We start from the raw sequence: 20,389 nt of genomic DNA, 5'->3' as shown, positions 1-20,389 counted from the left end.
GTGTACAAACAATACCGAATAAAAAATGTTGCTACCCAAAATAGTTATGACCTTCAACCTTTCAGAACCCCAGCTGTATGGTTAGGCAAATTCCAATGGCTCAGGCGGAGTATAACTGGCTTGTGCAAGCAAGGCTAGTGATGTGGAATCCCATTTCTCTGGCATTCATGAGAAATGTTGTGGTCACACGAATGCATTTTGTTGAAGCATGTTAAAGGAATAGTTTGCTGTTTTTCATGTTCCATAGGAAAGTTCCCTAAATGCTGCATTTGTACAGTATGGTCAGTTACCATGCATCACACTTCTGATGTGTTTCCCAGTGCTTCCTTGAAAAGAACAGAAAACCTGTGAGAACTTACAGTAGAAACCAATGGGCAGTTGCCGAATTCCCACTGCCTTCTGTTATAAGAGCATTTGGCGTCTGGAGTTCTGTTCTTTTCAGTAGAGGGAAACGCATCAAAATCATTGTCCATGGTAATCGACCATATAACATAGATTAGTTTGAACACTGGAGTAGTCCTTTAACAGCTCCATTGTTCACACATAGACACAGACATTTACTGACTGAAAATGGACCGAAAAAACAATGCAGTATCTCCTCACCCAGTGTAGTGTAGGAATGCAGTATAGCAAAGGATTTTTTTTAAACATAAAAAGTTCCACAAAAATATGTATTTGGGTTGAGACGACAACAAAACAACCTCACACAGCATTCAGCAACACATTCAAAAACTCAATGGCATCTTGTCTAATTGGCTGTAGATTTAGGTGGCCTGTTTTCCATCAGTGAAGCAGGGAAGAGAAGTGGTTTGTGACTGTGAACTTTTCTGTGTGAGTGTGGCCGTAGCGTATTTTTATGAGATATGGAAATACATTAGCAACGTATCAGTAGCAATCATTTTCAATGTTGTACAAGAAACATCTGTCTTAACAAAGTCAGTACATCAACGCATTATCAGTTTTCTCTCCAAAGGAAAGGAAACGAAAAGCAGTCATTTTTCAGTGTTCCAAAGATACAGTGTGACCAAGCATTCCAGCATTTTACTCTCTGCAGTGTTCCTGTCTCCTACCCTTTCCTTCTTCCATCCCATACATTTGACAACAGCTCCAGTTTTGAGATTTTGTGTTAATTCTATTTTCTCATCCCTTATTTAGCTTCTTTCTCTGGCAATTGTTAGTCAATGTGGAGAGCATCAGATCCACAGAAGAAGCCTCCGTTGACCTTCCTTGAGCTTCAGAGACTGAGAACTGAGCTCCCTGCCTTGTATGTGTTCCCACATATATCATAGAAAGCATAGTCAGTGCATTTTTCCATTTTCCCTCCAGAGACTCTTCAACTTCTGTCCTCTTTCTTGGTAAAGAGTGCCCGATGTGCAAAATGAAGCCGTGAAAAAGCGAGATTACTTCCTATTCCGCTTCATTTTTGGCGGCCTCATGCCTGTCCTTCCCTCATCCTCATCCTCCTCATCCTCACTTGCAGGTGAACACCTCTGTCTTTTCACTGCAGGTGTTGCACTTAACAAAGCAGCACCACTGGAACTTGCAGTTGCACTGCCACACGCGGGTGTACTGGTGGGTGTCGTGGCCGCGGCCGCAGCACATGAGGCTGCAGCCATCCGGGTGGGGTGAGGTGTGGTTGCAAAGTCGCCCCCGTGTCCCTGTGCTGCCTGTGGCCACGTCCTCTTCGCAGTAGTTCGGTGAGCGCTCCAGGTAAACTAGATCTGTGTCAGTGGGTTTAATGTAGCCACGTGCCTGCTTGAGGCGCAGGAAAGAGGGCTGTCGCAGACGAGTGGCCCGCACCGCCTCTACCTGCACGGCCGCCCCATAACGCTCTTTCAAGGCGTAACCAATCTCCCGGAACTTGGGCAGCGTTGTCCAGCATGTCTTGGTGGTGCACGAGCCAGAGACGCCGTGGCACTTACATTCCAATTTCATCCTCTCCTCCAGGACCTGAGAGACCACAGACAGAAAGATAAACCATCCTGCCACACAATTTAGATTTCTCACTCATATTCTTGACAGAAATGTATTAACCCCACCTGTTCTACTAAATAGATTTAGTGACATTTAATGTAACGTAAAGGCCTGTTGGATCATCATCAATGTAATAAAAACAACTTTACCTGACCTCTGCTTCTTGGATGTTTTAACTGATGGTTTAATCCTTTGCTGATTTGAATTCAACTAAACAGGCTGCTCTGTTTCACTATCTGTGGCCAGTTTAAAATTTTATAAAAGCATAAGATCACATGTAATGAAAAGAAAGTATCCAGACACCCCATCTAATCAGTTAATTACTGTAAGGTGCACCCATGTTGATACAGGTGTTCAGTTAAGCTCTATGATATCCATAGAAAAGCAGTATGAGCCTGAGGTCACTATGCCCGATGCCAAAAGTCTGCTAGAGGGTATAAAGCCCTGCAGCATTGGGCTATTGACTGTTCTCTGTAGTGATGGAGCTCCATCCAAAACCTTTGAATGAGCTGCAGTGGCATTTGTGATCTAGAACTAATCATCCAACATAAGTACCTGATCTCACTAATGCTCTTGTGGCTAAATGCAATCAAACCATCAAAGGATTCAACAGAAATGTTGGATCAGCAGGTGTCTACAAACTTTTGGACATTTAGAGGGTCCGTTTCCCAGACAGGGATTAAGCATGTTCCTGGACAAAACAGCATTCTGAATGGAGATTCTCCGCTGAAAGGAAAATATAGTTCAAGACTAGTCCAGCCCTAACCCTGAGCATGAAACCAACCCATAGTTCATCATAAGATTCCATGAGCAGATTGAACACATTGTGTTGTCTTAATAGCAACACAGGCTACAATGAGTGACTGCTATAAAACAAAAGAACAAATCAAAATTAAATAAAACTGATTTCTTCAAATCAAGCAAGTTAAAAAAGTGCCTGTGACAGTCAGCACCAAGGAACATGTGCTTGACACCCAAGCCATTGAGTCTACTAAACTCCTGACTAGAAGGACCAGAGTCCGACAGAGTCTAGTGACTTACTAGACCTATTAGAACATACCCTGTTGAACTGATTTGGGGAAAGTATCTTAGAGAGGCTGGAATGACAAAATGGGCTTGATTCTGGCTCTCAAGAATGACATGAAGAGCCAGGGAAGTGGCAGTTCAGTGGGAAAAAAGGAGTTATACAAATATCATTAGTACTAGTTGGGCACTTTTTTCTCCAGAGGGGATCATATAGTGATTTTCTGATCAACTAGGCAGATAGGCTAGTTTTCACATTAAAGGTTGAAAGACTATACTCCCTACATTGGGATGTTTTTCAGTTTAAAGCGGTTTTCAATGTGTATACAGCCTCTACTTATAATTCAGAAATTTTTCTTTAGTATGAGCAAACAGTTTTATTATTAACCTCTAGGAATTTGACACTAAAAATTATTTCATCAGTTTTGACATTTGTGGCATTAGCAAATTCATGCAGCTGAATGATCGAGGAAATGCTTGACATTCTGCTTTGACTCTTTTCAGCAACATGAACCAAAACCCATTACTCAACAGATCCTGAGCAATGCCTTAATAAGCGTTGCCAGCTATATGTCAGATCTGAGAGGAAAAATTAGGCTTTTGCCAAAACATACCCTGTAATTTTCGCTACCTTCCGAAGGGCCACATCAAAGGGCGAGAAAAATGTCCATGACTCTCAAGTAACCATTTGTGTATATGGTTACGTTTGAGTTAAATGGGGATCTGTTTGGTTTTTTGATGTGTTACCAATGTGTTTTGCAGACTGTTAACCATTTCATTTTGTGTTAAGATGACACAGAATAGAAGGAACTGAAAAGATCAAATCCCTTTTTTATCACACTGTTTCAGAGTGTTGACAGGCAGTTTTTCATTTTTACAACTAAAATAACATTACCTCAATGTATTCCTCTTCCAGCTGAATGTCTTAAATCGGAGGCGTCCATTTCTCCCTGTGTTAATTTATTTTGCTAGCAACAATAAATTATGCAACCAATTAGACTCGCATAGAAACTTCTGTTCTCTTTTGACTTGTTTTCCGGATTTAGGAAGGCCTCATCATGAGCCGCTGATAGAGTTGTGCATGGCCTGCTTTGGCTGTGTGTGGACAGAGCAAGCGAGCAAAAGTGGGGAAGAGAAAGAGACTAGCAATAATATCCTGTATCCTGACTTAATGCTCTGTAATTCAATGAACGGACTGCGGGGTTGTGGCAGGGCTCCAACTGGCAGCGGCTGGCTGGCCTTTGCATTCCCATCACACACAACGAAACCCTCAACTCCATAACCAACTCCATTAGGCACTCTGCTTATGGATGGGCTTTGTACACCTAACGGCCCCCTTTTGTTGGCCTCTGACGTGATAAATGAAACTGGGGAGCGCAGCTTAGGGCAAGCTGGGCTAATCGGGAGGTGGAACGGTTCCATAATGGATACCAACTTGGCCTAATTATATATGTACCTGGAGAAACTGACCAACTCTGCAGAAAATGATCACTGCGAAATGTTTTGCTAACAGAAACTTGAAATCTGTCAAGACCCACAGAGCTCTGCTGTGCTGTTAATTACTTTGCATTACATGTGATTTTACGCTTTCGCAGTAAGTTTTTAAACCGGCCAAAAAATCTATACAGTTTTCCTCCTTAACCTGAATGTAATCAGCCAAGGCATATTTATTGTACTCTGGGGAAAAGCAGAACATTCAGGAGATGCTGGGTTACCATGCTAAAATAACTGCATTGTATTCATTTTACTGCATTTTTAACCCTCTACAAATAAATATTACATTTCTCGGTAATGCCAATCCAGGTGTTCCAGTTTCTTGATTATTATATATCTGTATGTAGTAGCACTGGTATCGGCATCGTCACATTTGTGCATGAAAAATATTGGATATTGGCATCAGCCCATAATTCCCAATGCATCCCTACTTTGAATTTACCTTTTTCCCAATATTGTAGACCTGTACCTTAATATAAAGTAGTACCATCAGTAGTATAATTAATATATATGGTCAAATGACGTTTTGTTGATTTTCTAAGTGAAAATAAGAACACATATGTTACAGACAACTGCACATTAATGCACAATTAACAATTTAACATATTACACAATAAAACATAAAATGTGGCCTGTGCAAAAGTTATGGCACATTTTATATTTTATGTTTTATTTTTTTCCAATGTGTTAAACTTGTAACATGTATAAGCACATCTTCAACTCAAACCTGAATCCCTGCAATAAGTCATATGTCTCTGTGGAGCTATGCTGTGCTTTTCATGGGTCTTCCACTACAACATAAATTAATCAGCTTTGTTTACTGGGTACCTTTCTGCCTGCCTCATTGTTGTGCAGGTTCATCAGCCTGCGGGCGTTTTTTTTTATCTCGCGGGCGTCCACAAAACGCCTGGAGAACTCCACTCCGTACTTGACATCAGCCGAGCAACCGCCCCATTTCCAGCCCTCCTCGTGGTCGTGGTAGCCCTGCTTTTCCCTGTCGCAGCCGCAGTGGCTCAGGTTGCCCTGGCTGCAGGCTGCCGTGACTGCGTGGGCCACGCCTGCTGCTGTGATGGCGTAGGTGAACGCTGCCTCCTTGCTGCCTAGGGAGAGGACAGGACAGAGACTTGTCATATTCTTTGGTTTTATTGCCCTGTGGAGGAGCAGGAAACATTTCAGGACCAATTCAACTACAAATAATAAGAGTTCAGTTCGGCCCTCATTGTCTTACTGTAGTGATTCCCAACGCTGTTAATGGAGCACCCCTACGCTGCACATTTGAATGAATTTCCTGCCCATCCACTTCAACTCTGGAAGACGTTATTAATCGTTAGATGTCACAGTTATCCCCAGTGATAACAAAAGCTTTCAACATTAAATCATTATCACTTCTATCTCCTTAATACAAGTGCAGGTAAAGTGCAGATTCCAAACTTTCAATCAATACCACATTTGTGCTTGTAAGTAGAAGAGTAGAGATTTTATTGTGATTTGAATTTGATGAAAATTATTGTTGTGCTGTTTTGTGCAGTCCTGTTTTGCAGAAAGAAAAATGATCAAAATCATGTTTTTGTGATTTCCTAAAAGCAAAACAATGGAAAAAAAGTAAAAAATGCAGGCTAGAACCTGCCAATAATGTGAATATAGGTATGTCCACTTACAAAGCTATATTTGCAAAGTATAGTGAAATGAAAGCAACAACTCTTGACTTCTTAAGATTAATTAGCAGTTTACCTGGATCAAAAGTGTTAGAGCAGAAAATCAGCAAACTGTACAGGACAGAGTTACTCCAGGACTAGAGTTGAGAACCTCTGTCTTATTGGAAACCATCTAAACAAGCATTTAAAAAAGTGTTTATCGGGTTATTCCCTGCCACTGCCATCTATTCATTCAGTCCTACACTTGCATGACTGCTTATTAGGCTGACTGGTGGAGTCAAGAGAATATGTGTAGTATCTCTGGTTTTCTGTACAAAGCAATAAATCAGTCTAGACCTTAAGTATGATCACTTTGAGATGTGCCCCCGCAGTTTTCATCTGTAGCAGGACGTGAGGGGACAAAAGTGACCTCTGCTGGTGCCTGATGAGCCCTTATAACTGACCCCTAAGGCTCAGTGAGACCAAGACACAGTGACCAGAGTGTTTTTGTGTTCAAATAGTGAGAGGCTTATGGCCTAATGAATAGTCATCAAACAAAAAAGCAGCTAAAGGGCCCTTATCATAGACAACCAAATTTTCCAGGTTTTTAAATTTTTAAATACAAGAGATTAAAGTAGTGTGTACACAGGTAAAGTTTCAAAACACACCATTCGCTCTGCTGTCCATACAGTCCATATATGGAAACTATACTGTAAAGACAGCCTGTTTTAAATGCATTGTTTCTGTGATGTCATGAAAATCCCTAACTTTTACATATATCCACCTGTTCAGTCTACAGCAGTTTAGCTCCACCAATTCATACTGAAGTTATAAGGAGTGTTTCAGCTTGGACTGCATTGTAAGTGCAGCACAATACAGGGCAGCCAATCTAAGCACAGCTCATTTACATGTGTCAGTCTTAAGGGCACAGTAACAAAAACAGCCTGTTTGATAAAAAAATGTAGCACCTTAAAGATAAAAAAACTATGAATAACTTCAATAAAAAAAAAAAATCATGAAAATTAAATTTTATGTGCAAAAACAAAATTTTGTAAAAATGTTCAAAACTAATAATTGCATAGTGTTTTGCCATATCATGCTTTAAATAAAATTATGGATATTTTTTATGTGTTTTCCAGGCTAAAACTGGAAAATTCTTTTTGCTTATGCAAATAAATCTGACCAGAACTGCTGGCCAAAATATCCAAATTGCTATGGACCCAGCCCAGTGTGACCTGGTAGTACACAGTTGGCAACTGCCTGCCTTTCTATCAAATCATGTTGCCAGAAAAGTTATTTTAGCCTGCCATTGGCCTCCTTTTAGAATGGATTTACATACATTTACTGAAGAGGAAATAAATACCAAATTGCAGTTGTTTTCTATTATGAATATTTTGTCCCATCAAAGATATGCTGGCTCTTGTTCCACTTTAAAAAGCCCAGTTACTAATGTGTTGCACTTGTGATCACGCCAGCCTTCTGAACTCCAGCTGACTGGAGAAGCCCTCTCGGTGGTCATCGGAATTTTCCCTCATCCAGCCAAGAGTCCATGTACAGTATACCACGCTCAGTTTTTTAAGCTGATTGACCAGTAATGCGTGCCTGGTTTCATTGATGAATTTCAACTAGCGCGATTCCCATGCATTCTGTGGGCAGACATGGTGCGGCCCTCTTTCAACAGTCCAGAATGATAATGGAATAACAGTTGGGAATGGCAGGAGCCCAGTGGTCAGAGAGCTCAGTCATAAACCATGAGCCAAAAGGGCATGGATTTGATCCCAGCTGATAACATGCCTCTATGTAAGCTGCTTTGGGTAAAAGCTAAATGAGAATAATGGTAATAACACTTTAATCTGAGATGACAGTCCAAACTCTTATAATGCTTTCAGCCTCAGTATTGGTCTGAAGAGATGGCAGTGCATTTCAAGGAACTACTCTGTTCTGCTTCGTTCCTGCCAAAAATACTTTTTGTTGATATTCCACATATCAGTAATATAGTGTGTAAAAACTACAAATGAATAAGCAAAGAGTTGGAATTCTGGAATTATCACAGTCTTAATAAACTCTCATAACAATTTGCCGCTGTCTGGATCTTCAAAATGGTAACATTTTAATGAGAAGGACAAAACATTCTTAGGTTTCAATGTAAGTTACTGTAAAAAGATTCCAAACAACTCTAGACCAATTATATTCATTCACTCATAATGACACTTTCACATATTGCAAAGAACAGCTGGTATTTTCAAATTACTTCAGGTACAAGGTTTTGTTTCAACAGTGATGATATACTGTTGGATAACACATTCAAATTATACATTGCTTTTTTTTATTAAAGATTGATGAACAGATAAAAAACACTATGCAATTCATCACTGTCATAGCAAAACCTCATACCTCCAGCTACCCTTTACACTGTAAGAATCATAATGATGAATGAACCAATAGAAATTAAGGCTGTCAAACAAATAAAATAAAATAATAAAAAAATAAATAATCACAATCAGTCACATTCCTTTGTGTAGTTAATGGCAATTAATCAAATTTTGTTTGCTCCATTTTGACGCTAAAAAAGAAAGTTTCCTTGAAAAAGCTGTGTGTTTGGTTGTAGGTACATGAACAGACAAAATAAGCTTCATCAGAACGTATTTATTCCTTTCAAAACTAATAGAATTTCATTTCAATAACATTATTTTCATCATGTGAGCACACTCCTCCATGATTTTAGCCTCTCGCTCTCATACCACTACATTACACCTTGTTGCTACTGCTAATATTGCCAGTGTTTCACTTGTAAATGATGCTTCAGACTGGATGTACTTCAGGGATAAACAAATTCACAGCATTACAGTAGCTGGAAAAAACTTTTTTTAATCAAGGTTTTATTAAGAGGAGCATAACAGAACTTACCATTAAAACAATATTTCAGAGAGAGTCATAGCAAAAGTGTGCACACAAAAAAAAAAACCCACATACAGTGCTTGATCAACTGAGCTTCAGGGTGGAAATATGATGGTTCCAAAGGGTTGAACTAGGAAAATGCGTTAACAGCAGTTAAAATTAAAAATTAATGTTGTTAACAATTTATACATTTTGTTAATGATCTATTAATTTTGTTAATCATTTTATCATTACTGCTTAAATTTTAGCACCTCTAATTAACATACATTAAAGAACGTTTTTCATCCAGTGATGTGAGTTTTCCCGATTACAACACGGCACAAGAGCAATCATAATGACACTGAGCTGCCTTTTAGATCATGATGTGAAAACCAGCTTCGGGCCCTCCTCCACTCACCAAAGAACATAAGAGAAGGACATGTTCATGTGAAGTGAAGCCTATGACGGAGAACGCCACAGCTGAGAAACAGATACATTTAATTGAACAAAAGAAATAAAAGCAGCCAGCTTTGAGCCAACCAACCCCCAAAAGAGTGATTGTTACCAGCGCCATTGGATTAAACACAGGCCCAAACCACACTTTGACCGAAACAAAACATTTTTGACTGAAAGGCCATTTATATGAGTGCTCCATATTAAAAGCCGCGTTACGAAGGAATAAATCCACATGTGAACCCATAGCAACTGGCGTGTAGTTCCTCCATTTGAGGTTCATTGGAGTCATTGGAATCGTGTGTGTGTATGTGTGTGTGTGTGTGTTGCCAAAACAGATTTTTTGCAGTAATGTCACTGCTGGTGGGAGAATGAAAGTCGCTTTCACTCAAACAGTGAGTGTAGTCTCCCACAGCAATTGAGGACAGATTCTCCCCATGGTTAACCTCTTTTCATCTCCTCTCGTCCTACAGGCTGCAACACCACAAAAATGGCACATTTGGCAGCCATACTCAACCCTGCTTTACAACCCTGCAGCATAAAGCAACACACAATAGATCTAATGCATATGCACTGATATACACTTGCACATGCAGTACTGTATAAAGGTTTCAGGCCACCAACTTTATATTAAAAACTATATATCTGCTCGGAAAAACACCACCATTACAGTAATACAAATTATACTAACACAATAAAGCTTCTGTCAGTGTGTTCGGTTTTGTCAGTTCGGTCAGTTTTCTGAAACTTTTGAGGGAGACTAGAGTTTGTAATACAATTCTTGGTTCAACTAATCAATATTTCTTTAATTAAATTGTGTGCTGGTGGTGGAATCGAACTAATCCCTAAGAAGAGGAACTGAACCAGCTCACAAATATCAATAACTTTTTTTTTAAAAAAAAAAAAGCAAGAAATTCTTGTCACTTTCTGTTGTATTAGTAATACAATACTCCAGTGTTCCAAGCTAATCTCTATCTTCTCTTACTTCAGCACCTGCCCATAAGTGTGTTTCGGGTCAACAGGTTTTTAATACTGCTCTTTAATACAGTACTGTGCAAGAGTCAGAGAGCACCCTTCATTTATTTAATATCCAGTCAAAATTACCATTATTTTCAAGTTATTAATTTTTCAGGAGATAGAAAAAAATTAAAATGAGACTTCTAACAAATGTGTAACACCTGGTAGACCACCAAAACTCCATCAGATAAACAGCACTTAAAGCTTTCACCTTTGAGAGAGAGGAGAAAATCAAGCTGCACTTTGCCTCAGATCTGAAACAGTCCACAGGTGTTTCTGTCCAATCCTTCCACTGTGAGAAGACAACTCAACACTATGAGTCTGAAAAGATGTGTAAACAGTGTTGGTGTTCTCAGAACAATGGACTGACCACCCCAGAGTCCAGACCTCAACATCACTGAGTGTGTTTGGGATTATTTGGATCGTGAGAAACAGAAATTGCAACCAATTTCTAAAACTGAACGTTAGAGGTGTGGAAAAATATCCATGCAGATTTCTCTGAAAAACTGAAAGCAAGTCTCCAGAAAAGAATGGAAGCTGTAAGTAGTGAACACACTGAACACTGAAAACTGATATTAAACTTAGTTGTAAAATATATGTATTCTAATGCTAAAAAAATGAAGAACTTGTACTTAATGGCCATGAAATAAAATAAATAAAAGGTGGTCTCTGACATTTGCACAGTACTGTAAGACCAGGGAAACACATCTGTGGTGATCAACTGCATGTTACATGTGTGGCAGACAAGAGATTAGGTTATAAAACCACTGGAATATTCCTTTATTGTTTATTTATTTTGCTGTCCAGATCACTTTTCTTGACTGGCCTAGGCCGTTTACGCAGTACTGCACACATACACGCAAATAGGCTAGAAAGACAGCATTCCGGGCTGATCTACTGACCCACTCGCAGCTCCTGGCCGAAGACGGTCCTCTCTCCCAGTGCAGAGCAGTTCCAGCGGCCGTAGCGGAACTGGTACTGGCACTCGTTGATGCCCATCTGAGCACCCTCACCGATAACGATGATAGCGTCCGGGCGGCTTTGGCAGATGGCGCGTTGTCGGGGGGCCAGTCCGGGGATCTTGTTGCAGATAATATTCGCTCCCAGAGCCACCACCGAGGACAGGGCACTGTGAAACAGGAACAGAACACACGCACACATGTCAGCAGCGGATCACAGTTATTGCTCTGCTGTCATTGTGCTATTGGACTAGTTGGCCATTCAGGATGATCTAACTCCTTAAACTGCAAGGGCAATATGCATATTAGTTTAATAGCAGTTAAAGAATAATTTACAATACTTGCTAGATAATATAACCACTTCAATCCTATGCTTATTATTCATTTATTAACCTTAAAAGAGTATTAAATCTTAAGATTACTGAATAGTAAGCCTTAAAATATGGATGTTCAAAGAATCATACAGGAGTTAAACTACAAAGACTTGAATGCACACCCACGCTTCAATTCCTCGCTCTTATAACTACTTAACTAACACATAGTTCCATAGTAGTTACCAAATAATTCATAGAACTTACTGAATAACAAGTCTTAAGATTATCAACTGAATAATAAGTCTATGGTATAAGGGGATGGTATAATTGACACTATAATTACACACTGTATATACTTACATACATATACACTAAAGTGTCTACTATAAATGAAGACTGGCCCTTAAGGTTTAAGGGATTACTAACTAAATAAGAAGCATGCTATTTAAAAGGTTAAAAAGGTTCCCTAAACCATTTTGACCAGAACAAAGGCTTTACTTGTGTTTTCTTTATATTTCTATATAAACTGTTTGTCTTTAATTCCCACACGTCATAGGAAAAATGCTGACTTTTTGAGGAATGCCATTACGGGAAGTCAAAGAATTCGAGAAAATCTTATGCTTTGTTCATGTAAAACACAACAGACAAGTCAAAACCGCTCATAAAATGAACATGAACAAGCACTCGCATGCGGGCAAGGAGCTACACTTAGTGGAAAAAAAAGCCAAGCAACGTCCAAACGAATTAGCACGGCAAAGTATGTTACTCTACAGAGAAAGACAATATGCAACCAAATGATCGCAGAATATACAGCCCAATTAAAACACAGCCACACACATAAAACCTAGATTATTCTTGTAATTCAAGCTTGCTACACATTCAGCTCATTCTTTAAAAATGTTCAGCTCAAAGTGAGGTATATTGCTGCACCAAATGTATGTACTATAGAGCAGTTGCTGAAGAAAAACACTGCCATGTGGAACAAATCCCTCCTTTTCTACGACCTAAACCCTCCTCTTATATGAAGAAGGCAGAGCCATCTATGCCATGATATAGCACTACTTTTATTTGCACTTGTCAAACACCAGAGAAGCTTATCACCACACACAAATCTGTAAAGGTTTAACAGGCAGCCGTATGAACCCGTACATCCACACACGCAGAGTGTCACAAAAAGTCCACTTGTTTGAGCTTCTCATAATTGAGGCTTTAACTCTGGTTGAATAATTGGAGTAAGCATTTTTAAACCACAACTACATTCAGAGGGAAGTTCACAGAGCTTCAGGAATCACAGTGATCCAAAGATATCACTCCATTTAGCTCTTCCACCAAGAATGGGTTTGGAAAATAAATGTGTATGTAAACATGTTGGAAAACAATGTTGTATCACTGAATCAATAATGCATTACTTTATGACCACAATACAGACCACATGCATCTATTCATCTGAAGATCTAAACATACTACTTATTTTCTGCATGAGTGAACAATATTAAAACACTGTAAGAGCTTGTTTTGATCCAATGAGAAATAACTCTGTTCTGCCTTACTCTCTCCTCCAACTCCAGCCTCTCAGATCTGAGCATGGTGTCCTAATGCGTTACCCTTACTTACTACATGACAGGTAATTTCATCACTTCTGCATGAAATCTATTCCTCACGGTGTGATTCTTAGCACTGGGCATGACCGGCAGAGTCATTAGGGAAGCGGAACCACCGCATGCTTCAGTGTCCAGTGTTTGCCAATCGGAAAAACAGCTACAGCTCTCTGAGGGTGGATTACTGTTTTCCATTGAAGTCTATGCTGTTGAATTGCTTTAGGTTTTATGATTTTGAAAGATTTAATGTTTCTATATTGTTTTATAAGCCAGTGCTGTTTTTCTAAAAGACAATTGGTCACTTGTTAACCCCTTGCATGGCCAGCGCCTGCCGGCTGCCCAAAGCTTTATTACATGCTTCTATAACTTAAGAATAACTCAACCAGTTTGTATTGAAGTCCCTGTAGTTACTGATTAATAAGACTTAGTGTGTAATTAGCCTGGGATTTTAAGGGGTTAATAATAATAGTACTACTAATACCAGTAATAATAATAATAAAAATAGATACTAATAATAATAAAAATAATAATAATAACAATAAAACATTACATAAATAATTCTACTACTACTACTAATAATAAAAATAATAATAATAATGACCCTTATAACCCTAAAAAGTACAGCACTACTACAGGAATTTCTACAGGGTTCCTGTAAGAATAAAATTCAGTCAGACAGTATAGTTTACTACAGAATACTACTACTAAGTATTAGATTACTATAAAACAGTACTACAGGAGAAAATATTACAGATCATGATTTATAGCGCACTGTAATATTATACAGCCCTGTAAAAGTCATATAGTTTTTATAGACTTACTATAGACCCTTTCTGTAAAGGAAATGATAATTACAACACCAACATAATAATAATAATAATAATAATAATAATAATAATAATGACTAGTTCCGATCAGTCCTTTCTCTGGAGCACCAGCCTGTGTGGCTTCACGCTCTCAGGTTCCCGTTGAAAGTCCTGCAGGTGCAGTAAACACTAAATCTAGCCTGCACTGCTCTCACTGCACCTGCTGCTCTCATCACCAAACACAGTTACACTGAGCACATGCACTATAACGCGCACCCCAAACACAGCCAGGCTGAGCACATGTACCATAACGCTCACTCCAAACACAGCCGGACTCAGCACTTGCGCCACAACGCTCGAATCAAACAGTGCCCCGTAACGCGCGCATCAAACACCCCCGTGTCACTCACAAACGACCCGTCAGACAGAACGCTGGGTGAAGCCAGAGCGGTGTAAACCCACAGGTAGCTGCCGCTGCTGAGGATGAGGAGGATCTGGGGGTAGTAGACTGACAGCAGCGCGCCGCGAGTGGAGCCCGCGCGCATGGTGCTGCAGAAGAGAAGCTCCGGATCCTTCCCGAGTGGTTTCTGGGCGTGTATTTTTTTTTAGCAGAAACGGCTGGGTGGGCGCTGTGCCCCCGTCACGCAGCTCCGCGCTGCCGAGCCCTCATCTCCTGCTCCAGGACTGAGGGAGGACTGCTGCTGCTGATGGAGGGAGCAGGGATTACATACGCGCGCATCGCTTCACTATTGGCAGGAGAGGGGTGGTGGGGGGGCAGGAAAAGGAGGGGTGGGCACCTCTGTGGTAGGGGTAGAGCAGGTAAAGCGGGACTTTTTTTGGTGTAAGGGCATGGGAATAGGTCATCACAAGTGAAGTGACATTAGTTTCAGATCAGTTACGATCTATAGATGCGTTCAAAACCACATATTACCATGCTACGCATACTACACGAATGAATGGACTTCTGTTAGTGGTGTACTATTTTTGACACACTATTTAGTATAGTATGCGCTTTTTGACGCAGATCTTGTGTATTTCTATGCTGAAATCTGTTGGTATTTGTTTTTCCCACCTTGGATTTGACCACCCTCGTCTCTTAGGTTAAAGTGGGGAAAAGCTGCGTCTACATTTAAAATGCGTTACCAATAGCCTTTAATTAAAAGCTGATAAAAGATAAAAGACAACAAACACGATGGTGACGTTTTAAAATCACTCAGTCAGAGAACAAGCAATTACATAATGCACAACTACGATTTATGGTTTTAGTTCAGGAACTCTTACGTCATAATGCTAAACAGCTCTTTGATGCGTTTGATTTTAAAAAGCCACGCCCACAATTGTGACGTCACAATCAATTACAAACTTTGGCTGCGTCTAAAAGCGCATACTACTACACTAAAAGCATGTCAAAATAGTATAGGATAGTAGTGGTTTTGGACGCAGCCGTTCATGTGTAGCACGCTTACAGCAACATCTAAGGAACATTCGTAGTCAATGGCTACAAAAGCAAAGTACAGTACAAGTCCTGCTTTACCTGAACTTCACAGGGCAGCTGGGCTCCTTTAGCTTCATATTATTTAGATCCTGCTTGACTTTGTCTTGAACGTAAGCTCAACTACAGTCTTTCTTCTGTGCTGTGAGATGTGATGCTCGGCTATGTCCATAACCATAATCAGTAATTAAATTTAACTAAGCATAACACGTGGGCTTTAGTGTTTTTTAGCCTTGCCAAACTGCAATCCTGCCAGTAAATGATGCATGCAGTGTCTGTCTTCACTGGAGGAGTTTGGACTGGTTCTCTAATAGAGAATAAACAGTGTGATAATGGCATGGTGTAGAAGAAGCACAGAGACAAGTGCTGGGGCATCTTTTCTCCATCTCTTTGCCAATTGTGCTGACTGTACTGGACATTATAGTGACTGATTAGCACACACGCTCACTTTACCTCTCTCATTTGGCCTTGCAGCACCGTTGTGAAGTAAATAGTCTTCCTCACTGGGCAGGTGCATTTACGATTATTGCTTTTTTATTACTTCCATTTAGTTTACACCCCCACACGGCCCATTTCTTCACTTCTTTAAAACATTACTTGTTGCACTCTTCACTGTGTTCTTCAGAGCAGTGATTGCCCCTCTCTTGTATTTGAATGTTAGAGTGCCCCCTCTGGTGGTAGTACGTGGGAGCTGCAATAACAATAGACTGACAGAGCTGCTAGCTTTGAAACTAGCCACTTTACAGGTCCAAAAGTGTCTGGACACTGTAGTGAATTCTGCTACTTTACCAATAGAATGGGACGCTCTAGAGCAGCTGGACAAGAGCCTAAGGTCACCATGCCCAATGCCAAGAAGCTAAACCCCCCCCCCAAGTGTTGGGTACGCTGCAGTTCTCTGGATGATGGAGCACCACCATCCACTACCTTTGGGATGAGTTGGAGCGGCATTTGTGATCCAAAGGTAATCATCCAACATCAGTATCTGACCTCACTAATGTTCCTGTGGCTGGAGGCCATCAATCTAATATTAAGATGACTCTAAAGGCCTTCATTAGCTGGATATGGTGTGATAGACTATGGTTGATGCTAAACTCTGCAGGGTGGTAGATCTCCAGGACCAGGATTGGGCACCACTGATCTAGTGTAAAGCCCTCCCAGAAGAGTAGAAAACAAGGACAAAATTAATACCCTTGACTCCCAAAGAAAAGTTGTATGAGACATGCCTGCAGACTTCTGGACATACAACAGCAGTGGCTTCAGAGTGGGAACATTCTGTTTTCAAAGTGGGTTGAAGGTTGAAGAATCAAAGTTAACATCCCTTTTAACGTCTCTTTTAAAGATGCCACATTTAACGTCTCTTTTTTAAAGATGCTCTTTGCAAACACTGGCTTGTTTGCCCTGAAGCAGAGAGGCTATGGAGGGTGTTGTAGGCGGAGGTGGCCCTGTGTAATATCATAAAGCTTCAAAGCGCGGACATGTTTATGAGGCTCTCTCTCTAACGCTGAGATCAAAGTGCACTGTGGAGGTCTCCAGCGTGTCTTTAGTGGATGTTTCTAATAGACGCTAACGTAGTGCTAAATCTATATAGACTGCAGCTAATGGAGCGCATTAGCTTTTCTGCTTTAAGTGTGCCAAATAGCTTGGGCTCCATGTATCTTCCCTCATGCACATTCAGGTACTCTCATCAGTGTCTTAATTACGTTATAGAGGGCCTCATCATTGCCTTAATTGTGTTAGGCAGGGCCTACAGTTTAAATCCTATTTGACATTAGTCTGCTCTTGCCAATTACACTCAATGCTGGTGTTCTGAGCCAGAAGGCTTATAGGTAATGTCTCTGCCTGCAGGTCCGTAGCACTATAAAACATTGCAGCCAAGAGAAAACTCTGGAAGGGAGATCTTCTCAGAGAGAGAGGGAGAAGAAATCCCATCAATTGCCTTTGTTAGTGTATTCGACCACAGGTCTCAAAGCCAAAACTGCACTTTAGCTGTGCTTTCACTGTTTGGAAGCTTATACAAATGGTATCTGTTTCTTTTCAGTTCCTCAGGACTGTGGAGGAAAAAGAAAAATAGAGCCATTTTTCTCTCGGGCCGGGAGAAACATCTCAGCGTCTCGTCGAATTTTATCAATGACCCGTCACCTCAGGAGCCCTTCACCAAGCACTGCCAAGGCTGTTATTCTCCCATCAGATCTCATTATGTGAACTTCACGGCTAAATCCTATGAACTGACAAAGGAAAATTGCAACCATGTTTACTGTACCCGTGTTTCAAGCTAAACTTCGGCATTTACTGTCTCTGTAGCATCTTGCAACTTTTTGACGAACAGATGAGGATCAAAGGAAGAGCAACATGTCTTTTTTTTCAGCAATGAGTTGCTCAAAAACATCTGTGTAAATCATGAGTCTTTATAATTCATCCCAGAATATACGTTTTTTTTTAATCATTGCTCCCAATGTTCGCATGAAACAGATGCAAGGGCACAAACAAAGGGACAGAAACATCTGGGGGCATGCAGGCAGTTACAGTGGTTTAACAGCCTGAAAGAGCCCCTGACAGACTGAAAATCTCCTGCCCCTCCTTTCTCTCTGATGTACTGAGTAAATGAATGTTGCACATTCCCACAGACACGCGGATCCACTTTATGCCCTGGAGATTCTTCTTTGTGTCCGGAGTGGGCTGCTGTTAAGCACAGTTGGTGGTTTAATTCACCAAATTCTTCATTTTGACTGAATTAGAAATAGCGTTTTATATAGTTATGCATTATAATAGTATCCTATGTCATCTTGGTCTTGACCAGGCTCAGGGACTTCTAGGTCTTCAGAGAAGTCCTAATGATTTCTGGGAACTAAAAATATAAGTCTGTAGTGTTTAGTTCATTTGTATTCAATAGAATCATTCTTATATTTAAGCTCTGCATGTAATACAGTACTTCTCATGTTTCATTGTTAAGTTCTGGATGGAAACAAAAGGGTTAAATTCTTGAAACTTTTGGCGGAAAGTTGGCTAATCCGAAATTGTTTCTCTGCGTCTTGCTAAGCGAGCCTGTTGGTTAGGACTTCAGGAGCTGAAGAGAAGGCCTAGCATGTTAGATTAACCATCAGCAGATTTACGAAATGACCAGTCATGTTTTAATTTCTAATTGGCAGGAACAATTTTGTGAGATAAAACATCACTCTAGGCCTTCTGGAAGACCCAAATATATCACTGACTGTGAATATGAGCGGCAGCCTTATCAGTGGGCTTTTAGAAATGGCAGGAAATCGCTTTTAGTTTAGTGCTAAGAAACTGTTAGAATCCCATAGGGACACTTGAAGGAATTAGCATTATTGCAGAGGTGGATTTTCCCTCAAGTTTTGCCAAAGGTTGTAACATTTATGTGTGAAATTGAAAGCCTAGCTCTAATAGTCACAGTTCGCCACTAAGGTATACACCATTATAAATAATTTGGGTAGAATTTCTGCAGTTCCAACTGTTTATTCTTTTAATAAAGTACAAGCAACCATTGAACACATGGGCGCAACCCCTATGACCCCTTCTGTTGAAGATTAGTGAGTATCCCTTTCAGGCACTCTGTTTTAAAACTCTTTTTAACATGCTTTCATCGACTTAGCCTCAAAATTTCCCCTTGGAATCCACAATGCCATCTTGAAGGGGAAAATTTGAAAAATTGGTGGAATTCCCCTTTACCATAACACCATTACTCTGTTAGCTCAAGTGAATTTTATTATATGAGCTCTTGGAAGGGTGAGGGACAGAGTGAACGTGAGTGCTGACTTCAGTTACAGAAACTGCCCAGAAACCATTGCCATGTTATGCAGTTCCCCTTTCAAATGTGGTAAAATGGAGGACAAAGTAGTTCGTAAACCACAACAATAAAATACTTGAAATTAAATGATTAATGCTTCATGACTGTAATTAATAATATCTGACTGCTGATGTAACTTCCTTACTTTACTCTTTAGGCTTGCTGGTTAGAAAGCTAAAGGCTACTTAGACAACAGCAAAAAGAAAGGTTTTAAACCAAAGCTTAAGGCCAGACAAAACAATCATTCACAAAATGTATGTGCAAATTTATCAGTGAAACTTATTGTGTTACAAAGTGTGCATGGCTATCTAATTTGTACACTGAAGCCAGCCTAGCTGAGGGTGAGTGCATTCTGATTGACAAATCTGTTCTTCTTTGTCCCCTCAGATGGATTTTTTGCGCATAGTTTGAGGTGGTCACGTTGTTCTCAGTCAACTTTTTCGACTTAGGATTACAGTTTTTATTAAGCGACTGAAAAAAGTGGGTAAACAACATATAGGATGGCTTAATTTCCACTGAATCCTTTTCTCAATCTCTCTGGTGCTGTATTGGTTCAAGTTACGTGGACCTGAGGAGTCGACTCAGAACAACGAGACCACCTCAAACTATGTGCATAAATATATGAATGCTGTAATGATTCATAAACAATATTGGAGTGTGTTCAAGAAATGTTTTTGCGTGTTAGTTTTAGGTTAGTTAGGTTGAGTTAGTCAAGTTAGTTTTTGTTTTCTAGGATGTATTACACACAGTTCTTTTTTGTGGCGGGCGGGGCTAGGTACTGCCGGGGGGCTATGTGTGTGAGTGTGCGTGAGCTGAGAAAGAGAGAGACTTGAGAGCTGAATCAGAGAACTAGCTGTTAGTGAAGTGAAAGGCTTTGCTTATGTACGATGTGGCTGTGGCCGACAACAGCTGGAAAATTAAGCATCACAACTTGTGCGAAAGC

General features: G+C 40.2%; 1 protein-coding gene across 1 annotated transcript; it reads right to left on the bottom strand.

The window, feature by feature from the left end:
- Positions 1-929: 929 nt before the first annotated feature.
- wnt7ba (wingless-type MMTV integration site family, member 7Ba) lies at positions 930-14,851 on the bottom strand. Its single transcript, XM_036577517.1, has 4 exons — positions 14,612-14,851; positions 11,375-11,601; positions 5,320-5,591; positions 930-1,950 (listed from the first exon to the last, which is right to left on the bottom strand). Exons 1-4 carry the CDS (start codon positions 14,692-14,694, stop codon positions 1,471-1,473), a joined length of 1,062 nt encoding a protein of 353 aa, XP_036433410.1. The 5' UTR covers positions 14,695-14,851; the 3' UTR covers positions 930-1,470.
- Between the last annotated feature and the right edge of the window lie 5,538 nt (positions 14,852-20,389).

Source organism: Colossoma macropomum, unplaced genomic scaffold (genome assembly GCF_904425465.1).
Source record: "Colossoma macropomum unplaced genomic scaffold, Colossoma_macropomum, whole genome shotgun sequence".
NCBI lineage: Eukaryota > Metazoa > Chordata > Actinopteri > Characiformes > Serrasalmidae > Colossoma > Colossoma macropomum.
This window is presented reverse-complemented; position numbering and strand designations above follow the sequence as displayed.

Coding starts and splice junctions, on each gene's coding strand:
- wnt7ba (XM_036577517.1), bottom strand. CDS start 14,694: ATGCGCGCGGGCTCCACTCGCGGCGCGCTGCTGTCAGTCTACTACCCC. Junction 5,592..11,374: donor CGGCCAGGAGCTGCGAGTGG/GTCAGTAGATCA, acceptor TCCTCTCCCTAG/GCAGCAAGGAGGCAGCGTTC. Junction 1,951..5,319: donor ACAATGAGGCAGGCAGAAAG/GTACCCAGTAAA, acceptor GTGGTCTCTCAG/GTCCTGGAGGAGAGGATGAA.